Source organism: Aedes albopictus, chromosome 3, assembly GCF_035046485.1.
Source record: "Aedes albopictus strain Foshan chromosome 3, AalbF5, whole genome shotgun sequence".
NCBI classification, from domain to species: Eukaryota; Metazoa; Arthropoda; class Insecta; order Diptera; family Culicidae; genus Aedes; species Aedes albopictus.
Window position 1 is genome coordinate 45,223,392 of NC_085138.1, and position 14,493 is coordinate 45,237,884.

At 40.9% G+C, this 14,493-nt stretch overlaps 1 protein-coding gene across 2 annotated transcripts in view; it reads right to left on the minus strand.

Moving 5' to 3' along the window:
- LOC109410466 (uncharacterized) overlaps positions 1–14,493 on the minus strand; it is a 31,595-nt gene that overhangs the window by 11,236 nt on the left and 5,866 nt on the right. Inside the window, exons 2-4 of one of the 2 annotated variants that reach the window (XM_062861021.1) lie at positions 6,670–6,817; positions 3,587–4,421; positions 175–2,203 (exon numbers count right to left, since the gene is read on the minus strand). In XM_062861021.1, coding sequence (XP_062717005.1) covers positions 1,361–2,203; positions 3,587–4,421; positions 6,670–6,752 — 1,761 coding nt within the window. In that variant the 5' untranslated portion in view covers positions 6,753–6,817 and the 3' untranslated portion in view covers positions 175–1,360. Of the gene's footprint in view, positions 1–174; positions 2,204–3,586; positions 4,422–6,669; positions 6,818–14,493 lie in introns of those variants that run through there. The other variant, XM_062861022.1, reaches the window with a different exon arrangement.

The window sequence follows — 14,493 nt, forward strand, 5'->3', positions numbered from 1 at the left end:
GTCCGTCCGTTAAGATGCCTCCGTCTTTATCCCTGCATATTTCGGCTCGCGGCAAGAAGCCGTTGCGGGATGCGTTGAGCTTCTGATAGAACTTCCGTGTTTCTTGGGAACGGCACAGCAGTTCTATTTCTTCATACTCCGCTTCTTCCAGGCGGCGCTTTTTCTCCCGAAAGATGCGAGTCTGCTGTTTCCGCTTCTGTTTGTAACGTTCCACGTTCTGTCGAGTCCCTTGCTGCAGCATTACCGCCCTCGGTGCGTTCTTCTCCTCCAAAACCGTTCTGCACTCTTCGTCGAACCATTCGTTCCGTCGATTTCGTTCCACGTACCCGATGGTGCTCTCGGCTGCGTCGTTGATGACTGCTTTCACTGTACTCTAGCAGTCCTCCAGAGAGGCCTCATCGAGCTCGTCCTCGTCTGGCAACGCGGCCTCGAGATTCTGCGCGTATGCTGAGGCGACATCCGGTTGGTTTAGTCGCTCTAGGTTGTACCGTGGCGGTCGCCGGTACCGTACATTGTTGACGACGGAAAGTTTTGTGCGCAGTTTGACCATCACCAGATAGTGATCGGAGTCGATGTTGGCGCCACGATAGGTCCTGGAGTCGATAATGTCGGAGAAGTGCCGTCCGTCAATCAGAACGTGGTCGATTTGAGATTCCGTCTGCTGTGGTGATCTCCAGGTGTAACGATAAGGGAGGCTGTGTTGGAAAAAGGTGCTACGTATGGCCATATTTTTGGAGGCGGCGAAATCAATGAGTCGTAGGCCGTTTTCGTTCGTCTGCTGGTGGGCGCTGAACTTACCAATCGTCGGTCTGAATTCCTCCTCCTGGCCTACCTGAGCGTTCAAATGTCCTATGATGATCTTGACGTCGTGGCTTGGGCAGCGTTTGTTCGTACTCATATAGTTTACGAAACTATGAACAAATCTAAAACAGTCATTTTGATTACTCAAAACTACAATACCAATTTGCATATTCACATATCGGGCGCCCATCTCGCTTAAAATTCATCTCAAGCCAGGCCCCCTCTGGGCCCCCTCCAGGAAAAATTCCTAGTTACGCCAGGAAAGAGAAGAATTACCAGCCAATATTTGTTGTTTGAACGAAAGTAGAGAGATGGGTCTGAGATGATCCAAATTTGGTCTACAAAACTGGTTTATGAACGCCCTCCTACCACAAAGTGTTATGGAACATGTTACAAAATGATTTTTTCCGGTATGAGTCGTAGGTAACGAGATTTATATGAAGACTTTTCTCTCAAATTCAGTAGTTGCTTTATTGTTACATAAACGTTATCATATGCTTAAAATGAACATAACAGTTTTCACGAGTTAAAATGTGATTCCTTTCACTGGTCTTATTTATCAAGCTTCCTCACGTTCAGCAATCGATGAGTAAATTCGCAGTTGCTCAATTCCGTCCATGAGCAGCGGATCCAGGCCATTCTGCCAATCGGCGTATCGATTGTGGAAGAGCACTCCATCAAACAACGGTGGAGCTTCCACGAGATCATTGCTTAAGCCAACAAGGATGTAGGCCTCGGCAATCCGACTGTGGACCTCTTGGAAAACGAACGCAACCCGGAAGGGCCGGCTGGCCACAGTTCGTGGATATGGAATCGTTTCTGGGTCGTATCTGTCGAACGCCACATCGTATGCTACCCGAAGTAGCAGATCAGCCTCGAATAGCTTGAGAATGCGTCTTTCCACAAGGCAGTACAGTGTGAGTACGGTGGTCTGCAATGAAAGAGGGATCGCTTCCAGGAGGGAATGGTCAAGCCGGTCGGAGACGATCCAAGACACTAGGTTATGTTTAACATGCAGGAGGTCTTGTTGTGACACTGGATCATTTGAAAGCAGTTCCTCCAGAGAAGGTGGCTGCACGCGATCTGGGAATTCAACACTGTAGTGATGAACCGTATACTCTGCAGTGTGATGCAGCTTGGTCATGATGTGGCACTCGGAATAATCGACCATTCGCCGTTGCATTTGCCTTTGGTGAAGAATGACTCCCCCCATACGGATAATCAGAGAGATCTTGAGTCGTAGAACTGCCTGACCGAGCAGTTCCTCCCGGAGATCGATCATGTGGGTGGGACATTCGATGTTATTCATATGCCACATCTGGTAAAATAGCGAAACTTTTCGAGACATTAAAATCGTTTCGATGGGATCGTGCTGGTATCTCTCGTTGAATGCTCGATAGTTCTATAGATGTATAAAGAATTGTTAGTTTTGTTTTTGCAAAGAACATTTACGTAACAATGGGTCGTACGAACAAAAAGTATAAAATGTATTTATAAGTATATAGTATCGATAGAGTATGTCACGCTTCGAGTTGAGAGAGAAATTGTGATTATGTGCCGATAGACTCCTAAAGACCTATCTCAATTTCTGCAGAAATCGATCAAGTGATGACTTATGGGATACTGGTTTTTGGCGAATTGTTATACTGCCCCCACTCGCATAACAGTCCCATTTGCAAAAGCAGAAATTGAGAAAACGGCATTTGAAGTTAAACTTGTTTCCATATAAAACTTTGAAAAATCGCCAAAATTTGAAAAATATTTCGATTATCTCGAAACTTTCACAGATTGCTTTGCACATGAATATATAACTGTAATAGTAGTTTACGCAACAAGGTGCAGAATGAAGATTTTTACAGCACGAGTCGAACATTTATCCAACGAGGCTTGCCGAGTTGGATAATTACGACGAGTGCTGTGAAAATCGAGTTCTGCACCGAGTTGCGTATGTACAACGATTTTTGCAATTTTATAAATTGCCACTTGAGGATAGTTTTTAACAAAATGTTTTCATCAAACTGCACACTGATGTTCATAGCCATGTTTAAGAAAGTCTGATAATAGCAGGTTATACTGTCCAGTTGTCACAATTTTTCTAACCTGCGTCCAGGAAGCATCAAGAAAATGATCAAAACTGAAAACAGTGCGGTAATGGTTCATTACGCAACGCAAATCAGTGCTGTAATGAACCATGAACTGCTGATTGGGTGTGGAAAAATAGGCCTTTTCCTGTCAGATTTGCGTGAGGTAAAACAGCCTATTACGATGAGAAATTGCAAAAAAAATATATTACAATCACTACAAAGTTGTTTAGTTTTGTATTACGTAACACAAAAATCCATGATGGGACTGTTATGCGGGTACTTTTGATATGGGATGCTCATAACTTGGTATTTTTTCACACATTGACATAAAAAATCGTAATTTATATTGTTGTTTTTGGAAGTACATCAAAAATGATGACTATTAATAACGTTAACTCAAAAGTGATGAAAAGTCAAATGGGACTGTTATGCGAGTGGGGGCAGTATAGGATCGCACACGGTACGCCTAAAACTTAACGTTTCAGCACTTTCCTTAGAATAATCGGTTTATCACTTTGATCTTCAACATACTTTGGTACAAGATACGATCCCTGTAAGAACACAAATGCACAAGTGCATGGACATCATTTTGATGTTTTGTCGGTGTCTTGGTCGTTGTATACACGCTGAACTGTCTGGCACAAGAGTTCCTAGAAAAGGCGCTTATATTTTTATTCGTACGACCCCGCCATGTATCTTACCATTCGATAACATCCCAAACTCTCTCGAAAACGTTCCATGAGCGCCCGTCTGTTAACGCAGAATTCAAGTGCTTCGATGAGAATTCTTTCGTCTGTTAGATCCATGTGCTCTTTTATAAACATGGCTACGTTGGAGATATTGTTCTTTCCACGGTGTCCATTACTATGGCGGCCAATACGGTGGTGAAAGTTTCCAAGTGCTTTGGAATCAACCAAATCGTTTCCCACTAGTGTTGCGAGCAAAGGCATTTGGGCGGGATCCAGTCCAAGGTGTGCCCTCAATGCTACACGGTCATACTCCATCATAGTAAATTTCGTGACCGACAGTTCATGGACACACCAAAATCGCCACGAGCCTTCATAGATGAGCATGTCTGAGTCATTCGTCATGATGGCCAGTGCTCCAGTTTCTTTCGCGAATGCGGCCATTTCCTGGTCACATTCTCTGGCAGTTGCCCAGTGATACTCCCCATGTCTCATTGCCGATTGTTCCACCGCAGATACGTAGTGAAAAGGCAGCTTATATGTGCCTAGGGTCTCAAAACTGTCTCCAGCGTCGATGGCGTCCATCAGGTTGATCATTTGCCGATAACGATCGTCCGCTCGTTTACACCAGGCCTCCGGGCTCATCATCCGAACTGGGCCGTCACAGAAGAAATGCAGCTTTACGCCGAGGTTCACCAATTCGCTGAAGAAGGTGTCCATGTGGCGTGACATCTCGTTAAAGCGACCACCACATATGACACCCGATTTGTCGACCCGTATGAAGGGTCGCACGAGACACATCAAATCCATCACGATGATGGGTGGTGTTTTTGTTTTGTTGTAGTGCGCTCTATGGTGAAAGAAATGATGAATCGTTCGAAAATGTGATCTATTAAGGGTTCATTACAGATGGACAAATAAGGGGCCCAGATGCAAAGGGGCGTAAGCGACAAATTTGTCTATTTTGACCTGAGAATATAGAAAAAATCTTCAGATTTTTAGCTTTCAGGAACTTTTTTAAGATTATTTTTACGATGATAAAAATAACTACCGTGGGGTACCCTAATTTCGCGCGGGTCCAAATTTCGCTCAATGATAATATTTAGAGATCATAATCATAGAACTAGTTGTTGAATTATGCAAATTTCACTTTAGATAGTGAAGCTAAAGCGAAATTTGAACAATTGGGTTTTTAAATTAGGAAAAATGTATTGATTTTTTGATTTTATACGAAAGAGCACCTTTTTCTGAACCACCATGATTTTTTTCAGATTTTTAGAACTTCATTTTGGTACCTAAAATCGATTTCGTAAAGATTTTTCGAAATCACCTTTTGACAGCTGGCCAACTGCTTGACAGCTCCGCCCAGTACAAAATGCGACGAGGGGTGATTCGACAAATCGCTCCCATACAAACTTCAAACTGATTTTTAAATAGGTACCCGGGCACCAAAATTCATGAAAATTTGGATTTCGGCTCAGTTTTGCATGTAGATTCTGAATATGGAATTATCTCAACACCGCTAAAGAAGCCGATTGGCTTCTTTAACGGTATTGAAATAATGCAATATTCTGAATCTGCATGTCAAACTTAGCCGAAATCCAAATTTTCATGAGTTTTGGAGCCCGGGAACCTATTTAATAATCAATTTGAAGTTTGTATGGGAGCGATTTGTCGAATCACCCCTCGTCGCAGTTTGTACTGGGCGGAGCTGTACTTCTTACCAACTCGTAGTAACAATCTGTGAGGGAATTGAACTTGTTAACACGTTATTTTTTTTCTGTATTCTGTATTCTGTCTGTATTAACGAGATTTTTAACTCTAGGCTAGTTCATCTCGGAACACGTTATTAGAAATACGAGTTTTGGAGGATCCAATTAGCCATATGTTTCGATGGCGCTGATCACATTTTCATCCAAATCACATTCAGCCAGACCGAACCAAATCCACTGCAATTTAGAATCAATTTGTTCTCAACAATACCAAAATCAACTGGTTTTGAATACCTAAGTTATGTCGATACACCTCATGCTGATAATTTAACACAGGATCCGTGATTGAACAACAAGACTAATTAGAATAATAAAGCCTGGATAAAAATCAAACACTTGGATCGCTGTGGCTGATCGAAATGTGGTGTTTTCACAAGTGCCTGTGTTGTGAAGTTCATGAGTACTCACGAGTATCTAGAGCAAAACAAATACTCGTGAGTACACACATAAATGGATTTACTCGCGAGTACTCACTCATTTCGCAACACTCACAATAATCATCCTCGAGAAGAATGTTCAGAACTTGATTCAAACTTAACGACCGAACTTCAACTGGGTAAAATGACCTAGAGGTAACGCGCTTGATTATCACTCAAATGATCCATTTTCGAATCTCATTCAATTTTTTTGGAAAACTGTGGTGTTTTTTCTCCATTTATTGTCTCTTAAACAGCACAGTTTTCGAAAGTTTTGCTCAAATAGCATCAAGTTAGACAAGGAATCATACTAACCACGCTTTTTATACCATTTCCTTGCAGAAACGGAGAATTCATTGATTTTCAAAGAATCTTTGCCGACGTTTCGATTGTTTATAGCGTCTTTTTCAAGGCTCGATATTAAATCAACATGTTGAAAAAGGATGTTCAATTCTTAAAAATGTTGGTCTTGAAAGGGTTGCACACCGGCTTGTCATATTAGGGAACATAAATCAATGGGATATACTGTGACTAAATGTATAGCATCACTCATCATTTATGTTCTGGTATTACTATTGCACTTGATCGACTATTGGATTCATTGGTAGTTGCCTCACTTTACCACGCGTCGTATCATTCTGCGGCGATTGATAAAGTTGTTTGGCATAGATATAATCACCTACAAGATTATCAAAGGTTTTAAATATTTAACATTTACAGTGCCACCTAGAGGCAAAAATCGAACACTTGATAAACACTATGATAAAATAAGAGGTCATTCAAATATTACGTCCATCGTTTGATTAATATACAATTTGATAGTATATTTTCAACTTCTATGAAGCGTATTCTCACTTGTAATATAGTATTGCTTAGACTCAACCATTAAAGAGTTATTCATTTGACTTACCGTATCTCGTCCTTGATGTTAATCGGGAATGATCCGTTGGGTACATTTTGTTTCACGAAGGAGTGTAGGTATACAACTCCCATTTTTCCGATTACAACCTCTCGGCTCGAAATCCGTATGATGCAAGCTATTTAGTCTGTTTCTGAAACTTGAAAAAGAATTAATGTACATTACAAAATCCATTAGAGGTTACTTTATGGGTCGATTGAGGCCGAAACGAGTCGTCTGGAAATTTGCTCAACCAAAATCGGTTCCAATCGAGCAGGAGAACTTGACGCATTGTATGAAGAACTCACATCATTAAGCTGCTTGAGCTTGATTGACCTGACCGGCCGTAGATGCTCCACCAGTATCGCCAGACCAGTTTCACTCACACAAGGAACCAATTAGATATCTGCCGGAAACTAGCGGACATCTTCAGTGTGTGAGCGTTGTGTGTGATCTTCTTTTTTTAGGCGACAATGGCGCCTGCCACGTCAGGTTGCAGGTCAAATTGGGGGGTCAATCATTAGTATCCGCAGCCGACCGAATATACCTCTGCGTCTGCACAAACTCATGCGGATGTCGGAGTGTTGGTTGGATATGGTTGGCAGAGGGATCACACATTGGTGCGTGTATGCCAGGCTTAAGTTGATAGAACAGTGTGACTATTACTATGAAGCTAGTGCGGCACAGTTCTCTGGATAGCATAACTCGTAGGCGTTATCAGGTAAGTTGACGATGTACTGTGAAAGTTCAAAGGAAGAGAAACGGCTTTTCAATCACGCAGAAAAAAGCATGGTAAAATCAAAAATATTTCAGGTAAACTCAAATAAGTTGTCAATTTGTTCTGGCAACAAAAAATAAAACTGTTTGGAACAAATCGAACGTCACATTTGAAGCAAATTCAATCCATTTTTGAAACAAACATGCATCTTCTGACAAGTTATGTTAGAAACAAATGTAAAAATTTTTGTTTTTTTTTTTGTGACAGGTCGGCCCTACGGAAATATTTGTTTTCCAATTAAATTTACAAAGTCATTTCCTCCTCTAGGGGAACCCACTTCCCGCGTGGCACTTTCAATGCCAACATCATGTAGATAACATACGCTCCCGAAATCAATGGGATTTCGTGGAACGTTTTGGTGAAACTTGCCTTTTTTGCAAGAGGAAATCTTGTTTGGTGCTGCAGCAGCTGGAACTTGAGAGTTTTGTTTATGTTCTCGACGGCGGAACGGGGGGCTCTTCAATGGGTATTGTAGAAATCAATATGTAATTGAGTTAGTTTTAAAAATTAATATTTTAGTTTTAAATATTTTATCAGTTTACCGAAAAACATGAATATTTTTGTTTCAAACGAACGAAATTTGTCTCCGTGAATAATGCGGAAGATCCCCTCTTAGGATCCCTCTCAGGGTTCTGGGGAAACCTCTTTCAGGATTCTAATGGGATGTCTTTCAATACTGCAGGAGAATTTCCCTCAGGATTGTAGGAGAATCCTTCTTAGGATTCTGGAAGAATCCTCCAGGGAGTTCTGGGAATATCCGTCTAAGCATTCTGGGAGAATTCCGAGGAAAAACTTTTCTCAGGAATCCATCACAGGATTCAGGGATCCATCTCAGAAAACTGGAGTAATCTCTCCCAGGATTCAAGGAAAATCCTTAATAGAATTCAAGGAGAATTTCTATTGGAAGAGTCTTTCTCTTTTCTGGGATGAGGTCTCTCAGGATGCTGGAAATGTGGAAGAGTCTCTTCGAAAATTCTTGAGGAATTTTTCTCAGCAGTATTATATGGGGATACCTATCAGAATTCTAGGGAATCTCTGGATTCTAAGGGAATTCATTACAGGATTTCGGGATATTCCCTACCAAGTGTGAAATCCTTTTCAGGATTCTAAAAAAAATCTGAATGATCAGGGTTGATTCCTCCAAGGATTCTGGAAAATCCTCACTTAGGATCCCACTCAGAATTCTGAGGAAATTTTTCTCAGCATTCTCAGGAACTCCTCTCAGATTTCTTGTAGAATCATACTCAGCATTCCCAGAGTTGTGGCGAAATTCCTTTCAGAATTCTGGGGGAATATTCCTTAGGATTCTGGGAGAATCTCACACAGGATTCTAGTGATATCCTTGTCAGGATTCTGCGTAAGATCCTTTTGAGATTCAGGGGAAAAATATCACTAAGTATTCTGCGGGTACTCTTCCCAATATTCTCTGAAAATTCGGTTTTCTGTCCCCGTCATTTCTCTCAAGATTCAGAGGAATTTGTCTGATGATTCTGGAGAAATCCTTGGGTTTCTGGGGCTATATTTATCAAGATTCTAGGGAACTTTGCTACAGAATTATTATTTATCGAAGAATCTTTCACGAGATTCTGAGCATTCTCTAGAGAAATTTGGATTTTGGAGAATCCTTCTTAGGGAATCCAGTAGAGTCCTGTTTTCTGTATTCTGGAGCAGTTGAATCCCTTTCAGTAATCAGACAACATTTTGGGAAGATTTTCTTGAGGTACTGTTGTAATAATTTAAAGTATTCTAGAGGAATCACTCTCAGAGTTCTGGGGCAACCCCTTTCAGGAGTTTAGGGGAGTTCTTTCATAGATTCTGGGGGAATGTCTTTTAGGAATCTGCGGTAATTTTTCTTTTTTAAGTGGCAATACATCTCAGAATTCCAGAGAATCCTTCTCAGGATGCTGGGGAAGTCCATTCTAGAAGCTTTCGTAATCCCTTCCAAGGAGAATCCTTATCACATTTTCGGAAAAATCCCTCTTCCCTACTAACCAAAGTAGCTGCATAACAGCTTATGGAGATAACGCTCTTATGAGAAAGCTTGCTTAAACTTTTATACAGCAAAAATGTTAGTTGGGTTAGATTTCTAGAAATATTTCTCTCAAGAATCTGGAAGAACCCCTCTTATGATCCACCTCAGGTTTCTGGGGGAATCACTCGTAGAGTTCTGGGGAATATCTTTCGGGATTCTGGCAGAATTATTCTCAGCATTCGAAAGGATTTCATCCAGGATTTTAGGGGAATTGTGGGAACAAGTATTCTTTAGGTAAGGATTCTGGAGAAATTCTTCTCAGGATTCTGGGAGAATCCTATCTTTCATAATTCTGTGAGAGTATATCACGCGTTTCTTTAGTAATCCCGCCCAGTATTTTGAGGGAACCTTTCTCATAATTCTGGAGTAATCCTTTTTGGCTTTATAAGCTACCCTTTTCAGGATTCTGGGTCATTTCTTTTAAGTTTCTTGGTGAAAAATGGAACACAGCCAACGTAACAGAGACCTGATAACAACCGTGTGAGTTGAGATTTCGTCAAAATAAGATAATGAATAGTTATGAATGCGTAGTTCTTCATCCAGCAAGCAAAAAGTATGAATTTCTGACTTCAGACCAGACGACTCGTCGGTTCACCTCATCGAAGGCTCGGCAGTGTTATCTAACGATAGGTATGGCCGTATTGGCGCTGAACGTTAAATAACGCTACGAGCCTAGCTATTGCGGCTCCGGTTTCGTAACCGGACCCGCAATAGTGTAGATCTTACGCCGCAACACACCTCTGAACGGTGATCTACTTGCGTTACGGGATACGTTCACTGCAAGCACGTCATAGTAATGTCTAATAGTAATGAGCAGTATTCTTTTTTACTAATAAATCCAAAAAAGGGAAATTTTCCACCCTTTTCCGTCAACGTGCCTCTACCGTTTTTCCGGATGTAAAGCTTGCTCCTTTTCATCCATGGGAATAGTGCGTGCTGCAACGTCAAAAGATACCTCCATCTCATCCTCCTCGATTTTTCCCGATTTCCAACAAATTTTGAGTAAAGTCCTGTGAGTTATTGACATCAAACACGTGTTTCTGTTGTGTACGAAGCATTCCCAACATTGGAATCTCCACTTGGCTTGGTTAGCCTGAGTAAAAATCTGGAACTTGACATTTGTAAGGTGCTACGATTACTCTAACGGAATGGGTCGGTCGAGGACACTGAATGGCCTTAAGCATATCTACAATGTGAGTACAAGGAACGTTCGGTAGTTTTTAGACAGTTACCCCTTCCCAACCGCAAACGCAATGCCTGCTTCAAATAGTGACCTTCATTTCGGTTTTTGTATTTGCTTCATTCTTAAATGGCTAAACAATTGTCTATACACTATACAATCACTTTCTCTAGTACATAGGGTAGAAGCTTCAGTTTTGGCCAGTCCGGAGTTTTGGCCATAGTACGGTATTGAGCCTGTTGCGATCTTAATAGGCGTAAATTTATTTTTTACTAGTAGATTCTAATACAATATGATGATTACAGCTCTGAAAACCACACATTTTGATTAAAAACTGGAAGAAAAAAATAATTTCCTTAAAAAATCTGCTCCCATATATCTATTTTGGCCAGGGTGCTTCTAATTTGGCCACTCCCATAAGAAATACACGTGATTGGCCAAAATAGAAACCAAACTTAAGAATATGGCCAAAACTGCGGCAGAGCTTCTATTTTGGCCAGTGCCACTTTTAATACAAAAATCAAGTATTGACATGATTTCTGCATTTTTCCTTCAAAATATAGATTGAAACTTCTCTTTTGACGCATTGGTTGTTTTCATAGGATTAATGGTTATTTTTATAAAAATGATTTCCCTTAGACTGGCCAAAACCGGTGCCCGCACCCTACTAAATATTTACTTCTTTTCCTTTGTATTATCGCACGTTTGTTCAATCAGAAATCTTCACCACCCAGACAGAGATCACAGATTTTCCGCGGAACTCGATCGCTTACCGAGTCCTCCCGCCTCGGAAAACTGCCCCCGTTTTGGCATTATTTGTTTCGCTTTTCTCTTAGGGATTACGCTCTCTGCATACTATGTTCTCTTCTATTTCGTATGTCTGTCTAAGATCACTTGAGTGTTTTGTTTTGTTACAAATGTTCACCTTCATTTGAATAATTCTATCTTTTCACCAACATTTAGAACGTAATGGCGAATTCTTCGATAACCTTTTCGTTTGCGGTCCTCGACAGTACAATTTTTGAAATTGTTAACTACTACACTGAAAGACGGCTTGCGGTAATGACGAGCATGGTAATTAACCATGCAAAACGTGATCATCGATCAACGAGCGCTTCCTGTATGCGCTTTGTTTTCTCCTATATCAACCGGTTCGATAGCTGAGTGGTAGCGTGCGAGCCTGGTGATTTCAGGGTTCTTGGTTCGAATCCGGGTGCCAATTGAAACTTTTCCATGATAAAATTGAAAACATTATTCTGTTGAACTGTAACGAAACCCAGTTTGCACAAATTTAGTGGCGTTGTGTATTTAAATTGACCCTCAGAATAGTGATTTCAACCCCTAGCAGTCTTTCAGTGTACGAGATGTAGGGTCTGGGACCATTTGGGCAGGAGCACCTATTTTGGGCACTTCCTGCTATTAATCAGCCAATTTTGAACCGATTGACTTGATTTTTGAGGCACGATCAGATACGCACAGTATCTAGCCATGTTCAAAAGTTCAAGTCAATCGCTTTGAAATTAACTGAGTTATAGCAACAAGTGCCCAAAATAGGTGCTCCTGCCCAAATGGTCCCAGACCCTATGTGCTACCACGACTGATAATAGGTCTATTGTGAGTTTTTTGCCGCATGACGGAGCATCCTCTGTTGACAGTGATGCTAATGCTGACCACATCGTCTGGCACAGAGACACTAATTTGAGAGGCACTAGTTTGATGGGACACACAACTAACAAAAGCAGCTGCATAATAGCCTATGGAGCAATCACTCTTGGAAGAAAGTTCGCTTAAACTCTTATACAGCAAATATGTTAGTTGGGTCATCAAGTAGTACATGTCTTGGATTGCTTATCCAAGGCAATCGCCAAACGTTTATGATCCCTGGTAGAGAAGAAGTCACAGATTGACCATGTCAAATGAAAATTCTTTAACTGACCATCACTAACATCTTATTTGAACATTTGAATGTTACTTCGCTAATTTTAGTTACCAGGAAGCCTCCGGATAACAAACTGGGCTCTCTGGGCAACGTTTGGGACGTCATTTTTTATTTACGCGTCTTCAGATATTGATTGAAGGTCTCCTCCATGTCCCTGCCTGGCATTCCTGTAAATTGTACCAGGAAATCTCTTGAGATACCTCCAGAAAATTCACAAGGAGTTCCTCCGGAGGTTCTCTCGGAGTTCCTACGGGATTTCTTTTAGAAGTTCCACCAAGAATGGCTTGATGATTTTCTGCTTCCGAGATTCTTCGAACACTTTCTGGCATTCTTTCAGGAATCCTTTAAGGATTGCGCACTGAAAACTGCAAAACCGACAAAACCCTCAAGTAGTTTCAGGGTTCGTCCAGGAATTTCTCCTGGAAATTCTTCTGGTATTCTGGTAGTATTTTCTTTAGACTTCTGCAGGACTTCCTTTTGAAATTCATTCATAAATACGTTCTTGTATTCCTCCAAGGGCCTACATAATCATCTTTAGAAATTCTCCAAGAATGGCTTGATATGTTTTTCCTGCGAGTGCTCAGAAATTCGTTTAACCGTCTCTTCTGGGACACCTTTAGGATATCTCATGAGATTTTTCTATACAATTTATTTAAATTCATCCAGAACTACTTTAGGATTTCCTGTTGGGATTTTTAGGAAATTAACGTTGTTCCTTCTGAGATTCCTCCAAGAATATTTCTGTCATTTCTCTATGTTATCTCGTATGAGTTCCTTCTTGGGTTTCTCCAGAAATTCTTTACTGGGATTCCTCCGTTATTGGGATTCCTTCACAAGTGCCTTCCGAAATACTTCACAAGTTTCTTCGAAGAGTTCTTTCGGGAATCCTTTTGGCATTGCGAACAGAAAACTGCAAGACCGACAAAACCCTCAGATATGTAGTTTCAGGCTAGGATGTTTCAGGGTTCGTCCAGGAATTTCTCCGCGCGTTCCTTCTGGTATTCTGACAGGATTTTCTTAAGATTTCTGCAGGAGTTCCTTTTGAAATTCATTCAAACATACGTTCTTGTATTCCACCAAAAACTTCTGCTGGTTCCCCTGCATAATCATCTCTAGAAATTCTCCAAAATTTCATACTGGGTACCATCCAAGAGTTCCTCCAGTAATTTCTGTTAGAATTCTTCAGGGTTGTCGGCTGACAATACTCTAGAAACCCTTCTGAAAATCCTCCAGGCGTCTTTTGAAAATCGTCCAAAAGCTTCATATGATAATCCTCAAGAAGTTTCTTCTGCAAATCTTCTGAGGTTCATTGATTTGATTGATTTGTCTTTATTAAAGAGACTTTCAGCCCTTGGCTGGTTTGTCTCTCTATGAGGTTCATTATGAAAATATTTCAGAAGTTATTTCTGGAAAACCTTCAGAAGAAGTTGCTTCTGAAAATCCTTCGAAAGTCCTGATGGAGATCTTCCAGGAGTTCTTTTTGGAATTCCCCCTTCAAGTTCCATGTGGGAATCTTCCAGGAGTTTCGTTTGGAAATCATCCAAATACCCCAGAAGTTCTTGAAGAAATTCCTAGGTCAAATGCTTGGATCTATTCCCAGAACAAAATCTCGGAGGGTCCCCAGACTAAACTATTGATCGAATTTCCGGAGAAACCCCAGAAGAAAACCATAGACAAAGAAATATAAAGGAATCCACATTCCTGGTGAAATTCCCAAACGGAATTCTTGGAGTAATCCTTAAGAAGAAATTGCTGGATAAATCTCTGAACGAAATTCTTTGAGTAATCCATGGGACTACTTCTAGAAATCTCCAAAAGGAACGCTTCTCAGAATCCTCTCAAGATGTCACTGGAGACATCACCAGCAGAATTTCTTTGAGAAATAGCCAGAAGCAATGTCTGGAAGA